The sequence below is a fragment of the Poecilia mexicana genome, unplaced genomic scaffold (assembly GCF_051168715.1).
Source record: "Poecilia mexicana isolate PSO_F unplaced genomic scaffold, ASM5116871v1 scaffold_19, whole genome shotgun sequence".
Classification (NCBI taxonomy): domain Eukaryota; kingdom Metazoa; phylum Chordata; class Actinopteri; order Cyprinodontiformes; family Poeciliidae; genus Poecilia; species Poecilia mexicana.
In genome coordinates this window covers 22,929,388-22,946,063 of record NW_028263388.1, presented here as the reverse complement: position 1 = coordinate 22,946,063, position 16,676 = coordinate 22,929,388, and the positions used below count along the sequence as shown (strand labels likewise).

The 16,676-nt window shown below is 38.3% G+C and overlaps 1 protein-coding gene across 1 annotated transcript in view; it reads right to left on the bottom strand.

The window, feature by feature from the left end:
• The window catches only part of ngfrb (nerve growth factor receptor b), a 40,170-nt gene extending 24,107 nt beyond the window's left edge, over positions 1-16,063 (bottom strand). The window contains exons 1-2 of the mRNA XM_015013583.2: positions 15,596-16,063; positions 7,489-7,630 (exon numbers count right to left, since the gene is read on the bottom strand). Coding sequence (XP_014869069.2) covers positions 7,489-7,630; positions 15,596-15,649 — 196 coding nt within the window. The 5' untranslated portion in view covers positions 15,650-16,063. The remainder of the gene's footprint in view (positions 1-7,488; positions 7,631-15,595) is intronic.
• Positions 16,064-16,676: the final 613 nt, after the last annotated feature.

Sequence of the window (16,676 nt, the reverse complement as noted above, 5' to 3'; positions counted from 1 at the left end):
CATATTTGGCCTGTTTTGATTTTGCATTTTGCACACAGGTTTGTGGTGCAAAACTTCAGATATCTCACAAACGAGATATATATAATATGGAAATCTTATAGCAAAAAGTGCCGGGGCCACCGTAAGAAAGACGTTCAGTATTTAGTTATGCCGCATGAACTGATCAGTACATTATTGTGAGGGAACGCAAAAGAAAAAAAGAATCCTCCATGTCCCTTAGGGGCCTCCGTAGTACTCTGAAAGATTTTCGGTGTTTTCTCTCAGAGTTCTTATATTAACCTAAATTTTCCTCGCAAGGAGCTTAAAAGTGATTCAATCAGCTGCTGACATCGAGTCTGATTGAGTATTTTGTCTAATTTTTATGTTAGTGAAGCGTTGTGATGCTGCAGTTCAGGGACTGTGATCAATTCTTCTTCTACTTCTTGTTGTTTGTTGGTAAACAATTTAATGGAGGATTACTGATTACTGCCACCTACTGGTAAGGAGTGTAAACCAAATCCAAGAAAACTCAAAACAAGAAGGCTTCATATCCTATTGCACTGTATTAAGAGAGAATATGGTCGGGTCGTTTTTACTTTCTGAGAATAAATCAATAAGTTCTAGTTATGACCGTCATTGGATGATTCATGAAACAAAGTAAGACACAAAATAACAGAAATCCACTCCTCCCACAAAACAGTAGAGAAAAATTAAGCTACTCTGGATTAGAAAACAGCTTCAACATGTTTGGTGTAATTGTGTTTTGTCATGGCTTCCCGCCATTTTATTACGTCATCTATTTAACATGAACCATTAACTATTATTAATGTGGACACTCAGCTGCTAATTCACAAAGATTGCCTGCTTGTTTGATCTTGTTTGATGTAAAATGTGGGAGTAAAAGACGTGAAAACCAATCAGGAGAATCTATTTTACAGATAATATCTCTCCTTCCTGTCGGTCTTTTATTCCCACCATCTTCCCTGCGTAACACAATAAAACCAACCTAAATACTCCTATAATTTTGTCGCGTAGAAAAGTGCTTCTCATACAACTTATTAAGCTTTTAAAGTTTCTATCAGTCTATTTTCCACACAACATTAAACTAAACAGGAAAGAAATGGCGTTTAGGAGCTTGTGGGAGGTGCGTATCAAGTTCTCAGCCTGCATTGTATTTGCCCACCAACAACGCCAAATGCTCTGATGCCACAGAGATTAAAACAGAGATGAGAAGAGATAGACCCTGAGGCAGAGAGACAAAAGAAATCAGAGACATCTCAGCAGCGGACCAATCTCGGTTCGCTGTGTTTTTAATTGATGGTGTCAAATGTGGGTCCCTCGCATTTTTGCTTAATTGTCTTTTTTCAGAGCTAGAAACCATCAAGGCCTCATTGGTGTCCAGTCATGTATTGCAATCCCCCCCATTATCTGCTATACTCAAACAGACGCACACACTCAGACTACTCTGACTGTCCCCCATGAGGGCTCTTGGAGCCATTATCATAATGCCATGCATCAATAATGCAAGTCAATACATTAATAACAGTGGCTGCAGCTTGGAGAGAGAGAGAGAGAGAGAGAGAGAGAGAGAGAGAGAGAGAGAGAGAGAAATGGGAGAAGGGGGAGAGAAGCAGACTGAGTTCTCCTTCTGAAGGACAAGATGTCAGTTCTGCTGCCACTGGTCAAACATGCCGTCTTTCCGTTTATTTTAACACTCAAATAAGGACTCTAATGTCGCCCACTTTGGCCCACGGTGTGTGTGTGTGTGTGTGTGTGTGTGTGCATGATGCCTCGACTCTTGACTAAAAATGTTCCTTTGTCTCCATTCCAACTCCTCTTGTTCTGTTTTATCTCCAGTTATCTGCTCATTCGTCCAAACTCCTCTGGTGTTTTACACTTGAATATCCTTTGCAGCTTTTCAGCCAAACTTCTGGTTATTATTTGTTCAAAATGAAGCCTATGTGGAAACTCTAGCTAGAAACTTGTGGCAGAAAATTCTGCATTCTCCAACATATGGGAAATTATAGAGATTGAGTAACAGCTCATTGATTATCATGTACAAAAAAAGCCTTTATGAACAAATTCTACATTTGGAATTTTTTTTTTAATCATTTGTTTATTTAGAAGGTTGAAAGACGTGCAGTTAATAGCTGTTTCTGAATAAATCAGAAATGCCACCATTATTTGAACCAAACTGTATGAGAAAGGCAGCTAAAGCATTGTTTCTTTTACTTCACAGTGGTCCCTTTCTTTAGGCCACTCTTTAAAATGGGAAAGACAAAAGTATTTGCCATCCAAGGAAGGTAGATATTTTCATAAGGCAGGATTTGTTGGTATCCAAAGGAATTGCAGAAAAAAATGTGACTGTGACGAACAAGACAGGACCCCGGGTAGTGGCTAAAATCCGCATTTACTTGTCACTCCCACTAAAATCGCTTAAAACTGCCTATTTAATAGTTCAAGCACAAAATATGTCTTAATATGCATTAATGTAAGCAGTGGAAACTGAATTGGCACAACTTCATCCATAGTCTTTCTTATCTCTGCTCTTGCAGCCAACTGGGTTGGCTGGTTTACAGCATATAAAGCAGCATTGAGCTGACCTTTTTCTGCTTTTTCTTTTTAAAATTTTAGATGCGCTCTACAATACAAATCTACAAATAGGCAAATTATCCAAGAACAGGCGGTTGTCTGCAACCATGCACAACGAGGAAGGAGGTGAGGGAGTCAAAGAAGAAGAGAGAAAACATCCAGTGGTCATTGCTGGAGAAGTAGGAGATGCATTTTAAGGTTGACAGTTTTGCATGAATGCAGCACCGTTAGCTTGTTGCATTCACACCAGTTGTTTGCAAGAAAAAAAAATGCATATAATGTCCTACCATCCCAAAATAAATGTACAAAGTTTCCTCCATTCTACAGAGCAGTAAAGCCTTTAATAAACCATCTCAGAAATTAGTTTTTTTCTGAATGTTCGTAACCTGCAGGTCAAGCTAACGAAATAAAACACAAACTTTCAAAACCGAAGCCACATTTGTGATTAAAAGGCTGAATTGAGTGGACACGACTGGTGATAAACATCTGCTTTTCTAACGGCTTAAACTCACTGATGCTATTTTGATATTGTTATATTTTCAAGGATCAATACTATAGAATGAATTGCCACAGACTGAAGTCCAGTAATTTGTTCTGTCTCTGCGGTGTGTTTTTGCCTTAAATACTCACTGCACAAACCGTTTGCAGTCAATAAATCACAAGTTGAAGACACAACCCTTGTTTCCTTTTTCACAAGTCAACCGACACAGGATGCTTGATTTACAAGTCAGGATGGAACAGCTTCTGGTTGGCTTCAACCCCCCTTGTCATATTCATCCTTCTGCAAAACTGCATCTAAACAGCTTAAAGTGTTTCTTAAAGGGACGAGGGATTTGACTTTTTCAGCAACAAAAACTTCAAGCAGGCCTAAAGCGATAAAGAACACATTTAACAGAACATAATGGCTGCTGTTTGGAGAAAACACAGAATGATGCAGCATCATGAACTCATACTTTACTCTTTTAAGTTGATCAGAGTCTGAGATCTTCTGATTAGTAATGCATGACTTCCTGTTACCGTTGGGTATAAATATGATGTGACACAGGAGATCATTTCTCTTAGCCGTAAGCCACTCGGCTAGATGAGGACCAACGTTTATCTTGCTGCCACACAGAGATGAGGACGGTAAGGAAGATAAATACATCTCCAAAGCTCACTGCTAGGGAACTGCAGCACAAACTGCCATCTCCGTAGCAACAATTAGATGTTATTTACATGGCAATCAGTTGTTTAGGAGGGATGCCTGTCCCATCACCACAAAATGTAAACGTGAAGTTTCCCAAATGAAACTGGGACTCCACATGTGGAGAACTTATTACTTTAGATCAACGTTTAGCTTTATGCGTACTAATAGACTCAAACATGGAGATTCAACATCTTATATTTTTACCTTTTTGTCTTTCGGTTTTGTTGTTTGTATTTCCTTCTAATTCATGTAAAGCACTTTGAACTGCCTTGTTGCTGAAAAGGTGCTATATAAACATTACCTTACCTAGTGTAAAACATAGCAATGCCATGTTTACTGTTAAAGCTGCAGTTTGTACTTTTTTGTTAAAAATATATGTATGTTTTTACATAGTTGTTAAAGTTGTCACCATGTTGTGGAATAATGTTATGAGACAGATAGTCTGTGAAAAGATCGATCTGCTTCACCTGAGCTACTAATGCTGAAGAATTCACTGCTTCCGGTCAAAAACAACCAGTCAGAGCCAGGAGGAGAGTCTTAGCGCTGTCAATCAATCCCATGAACGTGCTGCTAAATGTGCTAATGGTGAAGAATAAAGAACCGTTTGTCTGCCATTGTCGGTGGCTGTGCTCACTAGCCTTAGCATTTACGACAGACTCTCCCAGCTGCAGCACAGCACAGAGCAGGGGGAGCAGAAGGAGGAGGATGAGCAGCGCCACCCAGAGGGTGATTGACAACACTAAGCCCGTGCTCCAGACTCTGATTGTTTCTCGTTAGCACTGGGAGAAGGTGGAGCTCAATTTTTTTTACAGATGATCGTGTCCCATGTTATACTGTCATGACATAGTGACAGTTTTAAAGAATATTTGCTTTTTGCATTTGACCTCATGCTAACATCACCTGGACATTAGCTCCAAATTTTTATTTTTCTCAATGTTTACTCGTATCAGCAACCTAAATGTATTCTGCGAAAGATTAGCCCAATCTTTACAACTATTTCCCAAATATGCTAGTATTTACAGGAAGAACAGCTAATCGTTTTAACATTTTAACCTTTACAGTCATGAAAATGTTGCTTTTTAACAGCTTAGTCATTGTTTCAGAAGCAGGTACTTAAAAAGCTCTGCAGCTGAAAGGTCAGAGTTTAACGCCTTTCAGCCAGGGCGAAATAAATAGTTTACATGCTTGTGCTAAACATCATAACAGTCCATCTTAATTTGTAGCTGTGTGATAAAATCTGACAGAGAGCCATCTGTATTTCTCCATGTCCATGATTAAATGCACATGGCTTGTCATGGTGCGTTTGCTCATGTCTGAGCAGAAAAAGGAGTGTGACTGGTATTTATCGCCTCTAAAACCTTCCATGTTGTACAAGAGAAAGACAAAACATCCGAGAATGTCTCCGAGAAAGGAGGACACGTTAACCCCAAACTGCACAAGGAGAGGTGCAGTATCAATCCATCCAAAGACGTTTTGCAGACACTGTAATAACTTTTCCATCTCCGTGACTTCTCTCATGACCTTCATTTGAATCCTTCGCTTATGGTTTACAATGTTTCACTGACCCAAAGAGGTTGACGTCTACTTCCTGGGCAGGATGAGGGAGAGTTGGGGAATTCATACGTGGAAAATCTCTGGGAACGCTGGCAGAGGACCAACCCCGTCCTCTGCCGAGGACACGGTAACCTCTGACCTTGTGTAATGGTTACTCTCAAGCATAAATTCACCTCAAAGAGGCAATCCTTAAAAATATGCAGACTTCTTCAGCCACCGGTTGTGCTTGTCCCGTTTAAATTTACAATGCATGCCGCTTTAATTATAGTTCAATAACGTATCCGATGCTTTAAGTGTCTCCCTCTGGAGATCCGTTCAGCTGCATCTGGAGCGGATCCCACTCTTTTATCCTCTTTACGCTACTGTCCTCGTGTCTATCCGTCATCCAGAGCTTCTCTCCCTACATGGCGAAGGCCAGGATGAGGGCAGCTGTGCAGGAAGACACTCTGCTGCTCAGCTCTGATTCTTCTTTTGCACTTTCATTTGAATGAAAAAAGATGCTTGCGAATGATAATTTATGCTTTTTGTCGCTGTAATTGTTGAGGAAACACAGATATTGCACAGAGTTTAGGACAAACACTGCAAAAACACCAAATATTACTAAGTATTTTTGGTCTAGTTTCTAGTGCAAATATCTTAATGCACTTAAAATAAGACAAAAACTAACGTAAACTTTTTAGCAAGATATAAGAGCTGAGAAGAAACTGAAGCCTGTAATGGATTTTCCTCAGACCTAAAGTGTTCACAATGCATTGACTGCATAATAAGGATAAAACTGAATTTGTGTGGTTTGGTTTCTTTTACCATGAAAACAAAGTTTTAAGAGCCGTACATTAAAAATAAGGCTTGAATATTTCTCAGTATGTGTCTTTAAAAATAAATCCAACCTCAGAAGTTATAAACAAATTGGCAAAAACTAGTAAAAGACACATGTTAGGACATGTGATAAGCATGTTGTTCTTTAATGTTTGATAACTTTTACATGAGTAAAAACTGATCATGTTTACAATCATTCTGATTGAAACGATGGAAAAATCCTGAAATATACATACAATGTATAAGTTTGTTTATTTCTTAAGAAATGTTTTTCAGTCTTGACATGAATTTTGTCTATTATAAGTTTCATAAAAATTGTGCTTTGACCATAAATGTGTTTATACATCTGTCATCCTGTGTATGACCTTCAACACGAGGTCATAAACGCAGCATTTTAGATTCGGGCACAAATAAAGTGTCGTGAGGCGGTGCTGGTGAGAACGATGATGATGATGATGATGATGAAGATGATTTAATGATGGAAGCTCAAACAGTCCAACACAGGCGGCAGACAGTTAGCACACAGCTAATTACCCCTAGCAACTGGTATACAGAGGACTGAAAAACGAGCGCTAACGCTAACCAGGACTTAGCAGTTCAACTGGAGAGCTTAGACATGCGACAAGAACTGACATAAGACGAAGACCCGACAAGAAACAAAGACAACAGGTGGGTTTAAATACACAAGGAGGATAATCAGGAAAACTAGACACAGCTGGGATCATCCAAGAGGGAGGACAGGGCATCAGAGACTCACGGGGAACAAGGACACAGAAAAAAACCAAGAAATAAATACACAAAAACACAGATTGTCACATAAAGTCTGAATTGTGGCTTTGAGGAAAGTTGAGCCATTAAACAACTTTTTGTTTTTTAGAAAAACTCATTCTGATTGAAGGAATGCACAATTAGGCCTGTCACAATAAACAATAAATCAATTAATCATATGGTAAATTAAAACAAGCTCAATCATTTCCATTTGCATGATTCATTTACAGAGACGTCATAATTCATTTTGTTTGTAGTTTTATTTATTTATTTAGGAAATTTAACGTCTTCCAGTTCCAGTGTCAAATGTTCATAATAATTTAAAGTTTACTGATCTCTCAGAATATGTTCTTAAGCGTTATATTACTTGAAAATGGCCTCAAAGCAACAATATTATCGTTTATCGCAATAAGATCTGGAATAATTTATCGTCCAGCAAAATCAGGGTTATAAATATGCAGATTTATCAGTTGGCAACTAATCTAAGGTTGAAAAATGGTGTATCTTATCCCAATCTTCCCTGTTCCTCTGCTGCAGGCGGTGTAATCAAACACAGAACTTGGCGGAGAAGATGATGTTTCTTTGGTACTCACTGTCAAGACACGGCGCACACTCGGTCTGCTTGGCACCGCAGGGCGTGACGACGCCCTCGCCGGGTGGACACTGCTTGCAGCATTCTCCGCTGGTCGTGTTCTGGCCCGACGGACAGCTGCGCAGAGAGGCCACGGCTCCGGCCTGCGATTCGAGAGAAAGGTCGAGCAAATGAGCGCTCACTTCCCTTCAGCTGTGCACGTAAACGCTTATCGGTTTAAAAAGTTCATGCATTTGTTTCCAAAGTGCAAAAGTTTGTGTTGCTCTATCAAAAGAAAGTGCAATTATTGTGCAAATTAAAATGTTTTTTCAATATTTTGGGGCATATGTGTTAAACTCAAGGCCAAATCCGGCCCTCTCGATTCTAAACACTAAGTGTGCTTAAATATTATGTTATCAATCGAATCAATGCAGTTTTTATCTCTTTACTGACAAATTATATCATTCAAATTTGTCTTGCTAAATTGTCTTGTAACAAGTAAATATATATGCCAGTGAAACTAGGACTTTTTCAGTGATATTAAGGAATTATTTAGTTAAAACAAGCTCCAACATCTTGCTGATTAGTTATTTGTAAGTTAGTTTTATCTTAATTCAAATTGACTAAGATATTTGCACTGAAAATGAGAGTAAAAATACTTGGCAAGGGAAAGCAGAAACAACAAACAATGCTCTTTCTCTCTCTCTCTTTTCATTCCATTTCTTTCTCTCTAACAAACTTATTTTTGGGATTTCCTTTGATAAATTTAGGATCTGAAGATATATTAGTCCTTATGCAGTCGGATCAGGGCTTGGAAAGCAAACATACACAAAGAAACCCTGGAAAACTTTCCGCTTCTTTCTCAGTTTCCCATGATCTTGTGAAAAGCAAGACTGTTTATCTTCATCTGGCTTCTAAACAAAGTTGAGACAATCAGGAAAAGAAAACCACACTGCAGTTGGAAAGGTTACAGCCTCAAGGCAAGCAATGTTTTATAGCAAAACCGTGATAAAAATGTATCAGCAGGCCTATTTTACGGGTTAGTGCATACATTTTTTCGAGTGCTTTCCTTCTTGAAGTAGAAATTTAATCTGTTTGAGTCTTTATGTTATTGCAAGTGTCAGCTCTTAAAGGGTTAATGACCCACCAGCCCTCTGGCTGGCTCTGAGTTTGAATATTTACACGTGTAAGTGAGAAGCTGCAATGAAGGAACACAACACATCCATGCAAAGTGAAGTCACTCTGCTTTCTTCACAGACAGAAAGAGAAGTTTGTGCACAAAGCCATGAGAACACTTTGCTCCAATCGTGAAATTTCCACGTTTATGTAAAAAGTTAATGTGTGATCTTTAAAAAATGAAAGCGTTTCTCACACCACCTCTCTGTTTTTAATCTCTCATCCAACGAACGCCTTTATCATTTTGCAAAACCTGATAAGAGCGGTGATAAGTTTGAAAATAAATCAGACCCACTCATACTCTACAGCAGGAGTGTCCAAACTTTTCTTTTTAAAAAAAAAAAAGACTCTAAATACAAGCAAAAAAAGGAGTTAATGATGTACTTGTCCTTTTCTCCTGTTGGATTTTGCACATCGTCTGTATTAAGAGACAAGTTTTGGACACTCCTGCTCTACTTCAGCGTTTATCAGCATCAGCTTCCCATAAATCAGCAGAAATGGTTTTTAAGCAACATGTGATGGTAGTCACTAGTTACATTTGCTCAGTTACATTTTCTTGAGAAACTATTTGAACAAATGTACTTTTAGGAGTATTTTTACTATGCAGTACTTTTTACTTTTGCTTAATTTTACTATGACGTATTGCTACTCTTACTTGAGTAAAATTCCTGGATTTTCTGCCCATTGAATGAAAAACCAACATGTTTTCACTAAAACCTGACCAGACAGACACACACCTGCAGTTTCTGTTAAAGTTTATATTGAGAAAAATTTATTTGGAAACATTTTCTTTTGCCTGATTTAGTCACTTTTTGTCCCTAAAATATCAAAATGTTTATTTAACTTTATGTTTTGTTTGTCTAATTATGTAATTTTTAAATATTAAATGATTGATCATTTGATCAGTTACTCAGTACTTGAGTAGACTTTTTTACCAAATACGTTTTTACCTCACTTGAGTTATTTCTTGGATTTTACTTTGCCTTGAGTAAAAATACTTTGGAGCGGTGCTGCTCCTACGTGAGTACAGTTCTCTGATCGTGAGCGAGTTGAGCGCCGTAAAGGGATGTGCGCACACATGCAGGCTTTGAGTGAAGGAGGTACGCTCTGTGTAAATTGTCAGGGTTCAGGTGTGTGAGAAATGCAGCTGGCAGGAGAGCGAGGACCGGGCGTTCCTTCAGGCTCCTCTGAGTCAGCTGATGAGTTTCTGTGTGAGCGAGAGAGCGAACTCACACACGCAGCTGGTCACGTGATTCACCTTGGACATTCGCTCTCCGACATTCTCGTTCTGGTCGAGAATCTGTCATTGAGTTTGTGGGAATTGATGGAGATCTTTTAACTTTAAAAAAATCATTTAATTTTTGGCCATATCAAAAATCTGAATGTTCTTAAAGGGCCGGTTTGTCAGAATGTATTGATAAAACATTAAACTGTTAAAATACTAATGAAAAGATCACAGATTTGGTGGTGCTAATTTATAAATATATATAGGAATTTTGATATTTGCACTAATGTATGAGGTTACTCACTGTATCGATCACAGACTATAACTTGACATCAAGTAAGGCTGAGGCAGCAGTCAATTAAAACCAATGGTTTTGACCAATTTTTGAGAAAAAGATGTCAACAAAATCTGAAAAAATGTGGATTTTGAAGATTTGTGAAAAGCTAGAGAGACTTATTGATGTGGAGTCCAGAGGGCCACATAAAAAGCTACAGTGGGCCACATTTGGCCCCCGGACCTTGAGTTTGACATGTGTTATGTAGTAAATACAAATTATCATTGAAAAGATTTCTTGTATTTTTGCTTTTTTTGTCAGACAAAATAAATTGAGTTAATACAGAAAAGCCAATAATTTTATTTAATAACGCTTCAGGGTGCAACTTTTATAAAAAATATATTTTCCACCATGTCGAGACAGATAATCTGTGAAAGGGCAACCCAAACCCAACTGGATATGTTGAAAATAAAATTAAGCAATATGAATTAACTGTCTTCTTTTTTCTTTTCTTTTTGTATTACTGACCCGTGCAATTAGGAGATTACTTAATTAGTCTGAAAAGGGTAAATTTCTAGAGTTTTGAGAGTAAATCACAAGAGGGATTATTCACAAATGGAGAAAACCTGGAGCCGTCATGAGTTGGAAGATGTTTGAAGTAGAACCCAAAAGCAGGAGACAGAAGTGGCCAGTGAATATGAAAATTTAATATAGAGTATGAAAAAACAAACTTACAAAAAGCAAAGGGAGCAAAAACACAAAAACCAAAAGTCAATGTAAAAAGATCCAGCAAGGGGAACAGGAGGAAGTGAAGGGAGTAGACATGAGGATCCGGCAAGTAGTGGCTGAGAATGAGAGGCTTATGGAGCTTAACAAAAGGCTTGGGCTGATGAGCTGATTGATTCCAGATGCAGGAGAGAAAGTGGGACAGGGGAACAGGAAGTAATACCAACACTAAAGAATAACTTAGACTAAAGAAACATGATAAACTAGAACAACAGAAAATAACCAGAAACAAGAAAAAACTAAACTAGAACAACGGAAAATAACCAGAAACAAGAAAAAACTAAACTAGAATCACCAAGGAAGAACAGAAGTGGAAAACAAAGCAAAAAGTGACAAAAATCCAAAACTGGAACAGTGCTTAGCCAACCAAAATTACTCGAATAGCGCATCAGTTAATCATAAAAAAACAAGAGCATTTAAAGTGACATCACAAATACAAATAAATAAATAAACAATAGACAGTCAAAAACGATGGAGTTGGATGACTAAGCTGCTTGTGGAGCAGAACATCTCTCTGATCTCTACCTTGTATTTCAAATAAATGTTGCACACTCAGTTATTAGGCTGAGGGTGCAATTATTTGATCTCTTAGGGTTAGGTTGGTTTATACAGCCTTTTTTCCCAGTGATCACACTCCCTCAGGTTAAATCTGCACAGGGGGTAAAACCTGAACATTGTAATTTTTTATACAGTATTTAGAATCTCAAAGATGCTTCTTGTCTCCCACAAATTGTTCCTCACTTTGCTCAAAACCGCAAGACAAGCTGTGCCTCACTATTACACTCCACAAAAGCAGCTATTAAAATGTAAATCAAGCCCGCCTGCTGCGTACTTCCCCTTTCCTGCCCCCCTAATTTAACGCACACGCCCTTCGACAGACGCACGCCTCTGCTCAAACCTCCCATGATCTGAACAAACTCGTTTTAAAATGACACTTGGAGTGAGTCCAATGTTTGGCATCTGCTTATTTATTTCTCTCTCTCTCTCTCTCTTCGACCCGTTTTTAGCTCCAGGTGTCGGTGCAACAAAACACCGAGTCAAACACCAGATTAAAACGCATCAGCTGGCTAGAATCCGATGAATGGTGCAAAGAGATTATTGGAGGGTGGCATTTGAGCACTTGGCGTGTGAAAAAGAAAATGAGGATTTCTAACAAGCCTTTTTGGCAAGTTGAAGCTCGACTTTCATGCTTCCATAAGCTGGTTTTAATGTGGAGTCCCTGAAGATGGAACAAAATGTACACTGGTGTGAAGTGAAGGCTGAAATCAGATCTCAACACGGCTTTACTGCTCTAATGGACCTGACTGCTCCGCTCAGGGTTAACCTCAGGACTTGTTATAGACCAACATGTCAAACCTCAATTTAAGAGGCTTTGAAGGCCTTCAAAATGTAACTTTTTTAGAAAAAAAATGACGCACTTTTAAGAGTACTTATACCATGCTTTACTTTTTACTTTTACTTGGGTAAAATTTCTGGATTCTCTAGCTACTGAGTGGAAAACAAACATGTTTAAGTTAAAATGTAGACACACACCTGCAGTTTTTGTTAGTTTTATAAATTTAATATTGAAAGAAACTGATTTGAAATGTTTTTCTTTTCGTTACGTAAATAAATGACTGTAATTTTCATTGATAAAATACCAAAAATGTCCACTTAGTTTTATATTTTGGTCTGTCTAATGATGTAATTTTTACATTTTATATGCTCAGTACTTGACTAGACTTTTTTTTTTTTAATCAAATACTTTTTTACTCTTACTTTAGTAATTTCTTGGATGGATACTTTTTACATTTATTTGAGTAAAAATATTTTGAAGCAGTGCTGTACTTCTGTACAATTTTTGGATACTCTGCCCACCTCTGGCTATAAAAACCTCATTTTGTATTTTCTAAGCTAGAAAAAACTTTTAAATAATTTTATTTTGTGAAGCTCGACTAGCACATCCAGGTAGTTTAGCTTTTGACTACAGATACTTAAATGTCCAGATTTATTTAAAAAATGTGGAATGACTCAATAGCTTGAACAAACTGGAAGCTATGAATCAGATTTAAATTTCAGCATCACTAGCCAGGCCATATTCTCTGACTGAACTACATTTCTGCAAAAAAAGTTATTACTGACAAAAAACTGTTTTAAGTGTAATAAACATGTAATAACGAGTGTTTTACTGATTCTAATGAATGAATCTGTGTTATATAGAGACTGGGCAACAGGAAATACAAAAAAGGACAAATATTACTGGTGACCCTTTTTCCATAGAGCAGAAAACGGTTGCTTTTACTTGGTATGATTAATCTGAGCCCAGACTGTGTATGCATTATGCCACTGATAGCTCCACTGCAGCAGGAATTAGACATGCAACCTCCAAGCACTACAAATCTACCAACAGCTTTGATTTTGCTAATAACAGCAACAACAAGAAAATCGTGAGTAGAATTATTTCTGTTTAAAGTGGGTTGTTCCTCTCCACTGTCGCCACATGCTTTCTCAGAATAAGGACTTAATTCAATACAACTGGCTCAACTTTTTTTTTCTTTACCAATAACTGACGCTACATGGTAAACTAATTTCAATTATATTGTAATTAGGATCTAATTTTGGATCTGTTAGCCTCAAAAGTTTCTTTGAGCTAACATGTTCCAGAGTTGCAATGTTGTGATTTCATCATGCAACTTAAATTTTATGCTGTCTTTTCAACAAAATGCTGCTCAGGAGAAATGCTGTTGTTGTTTTGTTTTGTTTCTTAATATGATAGAATATATAACTAACACAAAGCATGTAGAAACCTGCAATGCTTCTGGGCAATAAGTATTACACTGTTACAAAATCTGTTCGTTTCGAAACATTTGTAAGGAAGCAAAAAGATATATTTGAAATGTAGCAGACATCAGTTGAGCAGCTTGGTACAGATTCCTGGTGGTCAAAGACTGCTGCGGGACGCCAAGCCATTCTTCAAACACATCCAAGTTGATCAAAATTGACATTTATCTACTTTTCACTTCAATTCTGGAGTCATTGTGTGATAAAAACGCTCTGCTGGGCGTTTTTCAGTGAGTGAGTTGCCAGCCCACAGCATCATACTGCCTCCATTAAACGTTCCTGGACACTTATAGATTGTTTTACAAGTTTTTAATGAATGAATTTTCCTAACACCGAATAAAAGAAAACAGGTGACTACCTTAAAAAAAAAGTGAGTTACAAATAATCAAATTAAGTTAATCCAAGTAAATACATTAAGTTTAGTGAGTTGTCATGTTCAATAAATGTAAATAAATTAAGCTTGACAAACTAAATTTGATGTAACAAATCAACCCAATTTGTTTTAGTTTGAGCTCCTTTTTTTCAAGAGAAAATCAAGTTTTTCAACAACACAGGAAACAATGTTGAAGAAATCAACTAATTAGCCTTTTCTTTAACTGCGTCTTAAACAAATTTAAGGTACAACTAAGAACAAATTAATAGCAAATTAATCATCAGAGTTGTCAACATCCAGCTCCCCTCTGCTGCCATCTTGTCTCATTTATGTTTTTTATGTACATTTTGGCTAGTATATTTTGTAATTGTTATTTTGTTTATGTAATTACAAAGTTTTAGTTTTGGTTTTTTACCATCTGGTGAAAAATAGCCTTCTGGGTAACTCTGTAATACTTACAGATTGTAATAAATAAATACATTTAAATGAATGAATACAAATTTTCTTACTTTTTGTGCCTGCTTAATTTTTTTTAAAACACATATTCTAAAATAAATGTTTTATGAAGTTGACTCGAATTTAAAACCAAGCAGAGATCATAGAAAATCAGACAACAAGCAATGCTGAGTCATCACTTCTTAAACAGGGGAAGGAAGAAGCAGAACGAGGATGAGATGGAGAGGCAGACGATGGGAGAAGACTGAGGAGGAAAAGGAGAAAAAGGAGGAGGAAGAGTGGTCCAGCACCTATCAATATTGCATGTGCTGAGCCAGCAGAGGATGCATAGCCACCAGTGGGAGCGGCTGTCATGTGCTGGTGATGTAGCGGCTCCTAAATCAGGACCCGGACAGACTCTTGCCGTCGGAAACTGAAAAATGTATCCCCTCCTTTAACCTCAAGGTAAATCACAGGTATTATAAACCGTCAGCTGGGCTTCCTCTTGAATTCCCCTCATGCTTGGAGAGCGTCCTGCTCCTGTTTTGACTCTTGTGTAAGTTTTGATATGAGGTCATGTGACTCTTGACAAACAGAAAAGCTCCTTTTGCAGTCAGTAGACCGTCATGGAGTGGCAGAAAGTGAATGAATCAGGCCTGGTTTCTGTAAATGTGTGGCTGAATCCGCTGTTTTTGTCCTTCTCTCTGCGGGCGCACATGTAACTGAGACGGGTGGAGAGCCGCGGCTCCACGCAGCAGTCGGAGCTATAAAGTGTCAACCTGAATGACTGCTCTGCTGCAGGCATCCGTCCTGCCGGTCCAGCGCCAGAAACAAGACAGGTGCAAGGCGGAGAAAGCCAGAAAAAAGCAACAATTTGTGACACTTCATCACTAAACTGGGGGATTTTAAAGAAATGCAGTGATTTTGATCATCTTAGGGGGAAAACTTTTTTTCACAAACATTTATAAAACTTGAATTAAAACAAGTAAAGATTTGAAACATGTTTGACGCACAAAATCTGAACAAAAAGTGTCACTCACCAGTCCAAGTAAGGCTGCTATTAAAACCAATTTCATCCTGTATCTCCTTTGCATATTTCTAGAAGCGTCAGCAATCAGATGCAAGATCGACGGAGGGTGAAGTCTCAGCAGTTTATTGGTGAAGGAACCACGGCTGTCATCGCTGCGCGATTCTTTCTGGGTTTGTTGTCAAAGAGAGGAGGAGGAGGAGAAAAACGCTCCAAATGACAAGTCGCTTAAAAAAAACGACAAAAGTAGCTCAGTTTTTAAAGCGCCCCCTGCGTGTAGCTACAATCCAGTTTGAGGGTCCAGATGACGCGACGGGTGAAGATGACCCATCGGGGGTTGTTCTGGTTCTGTGCGCTTTTCTTCCGCCGGGTTTTGGCTCATGTGGCTGAAGCGCGTCGGCTCCGCTCAGGGAAGCAGTCGTGCCCGTTTCCACGCCCACTCCACGCACACACGCATACAGCGTGTTCTATCTTTAACAACTCCAACCGACAAAAGTGTAGCACAAGGCCTTTAACTACACCTGTTGATTCGTGCATTTTGTTTTAAAGAGAAAACGGTGTTACAAGTAACTTTTCAGGAGCTTGTTTTCATCAATAAACCGTTAATACTTAAATAAATACTTTAGTTTGACTTTGGTTTCACGCTTTGATTATCTCCCCATAAGCGCCTCACAATTATTTGCCTTGATTTTGAGTCTGAACTGGTGAAAAGAGCCATTTGCTATGGGACTCAGCCGGCCCAAGGCAAAGAGAACCAAACACATGGTCCCCAGATCTTCAAGGACCTGCCATGAATGCTTCACTTTTAACACAGACCACAGATGTAGAATTGTAACATTTGTTTATTGAGAAAGACAAAGCAATAAAATCTGATTTTAACTGTTTTAAAGTGCAAAGTGCAAAGCTGTTATTGATCCCTCCTGTGTTTTTGTTGTTTTTACTCTTCTTCCCTTCAGCCCATGCTGGTGTCGGCCATCTTTCACTGGATAATGACTCTGTTTTAATCAGTTTCAGCCAATATCTTCATAAAGTTTTTCTTTGGTCTGTTGGTGATGCTCATGTTGCACATGAAAACATACTCCGATGACCGCTGG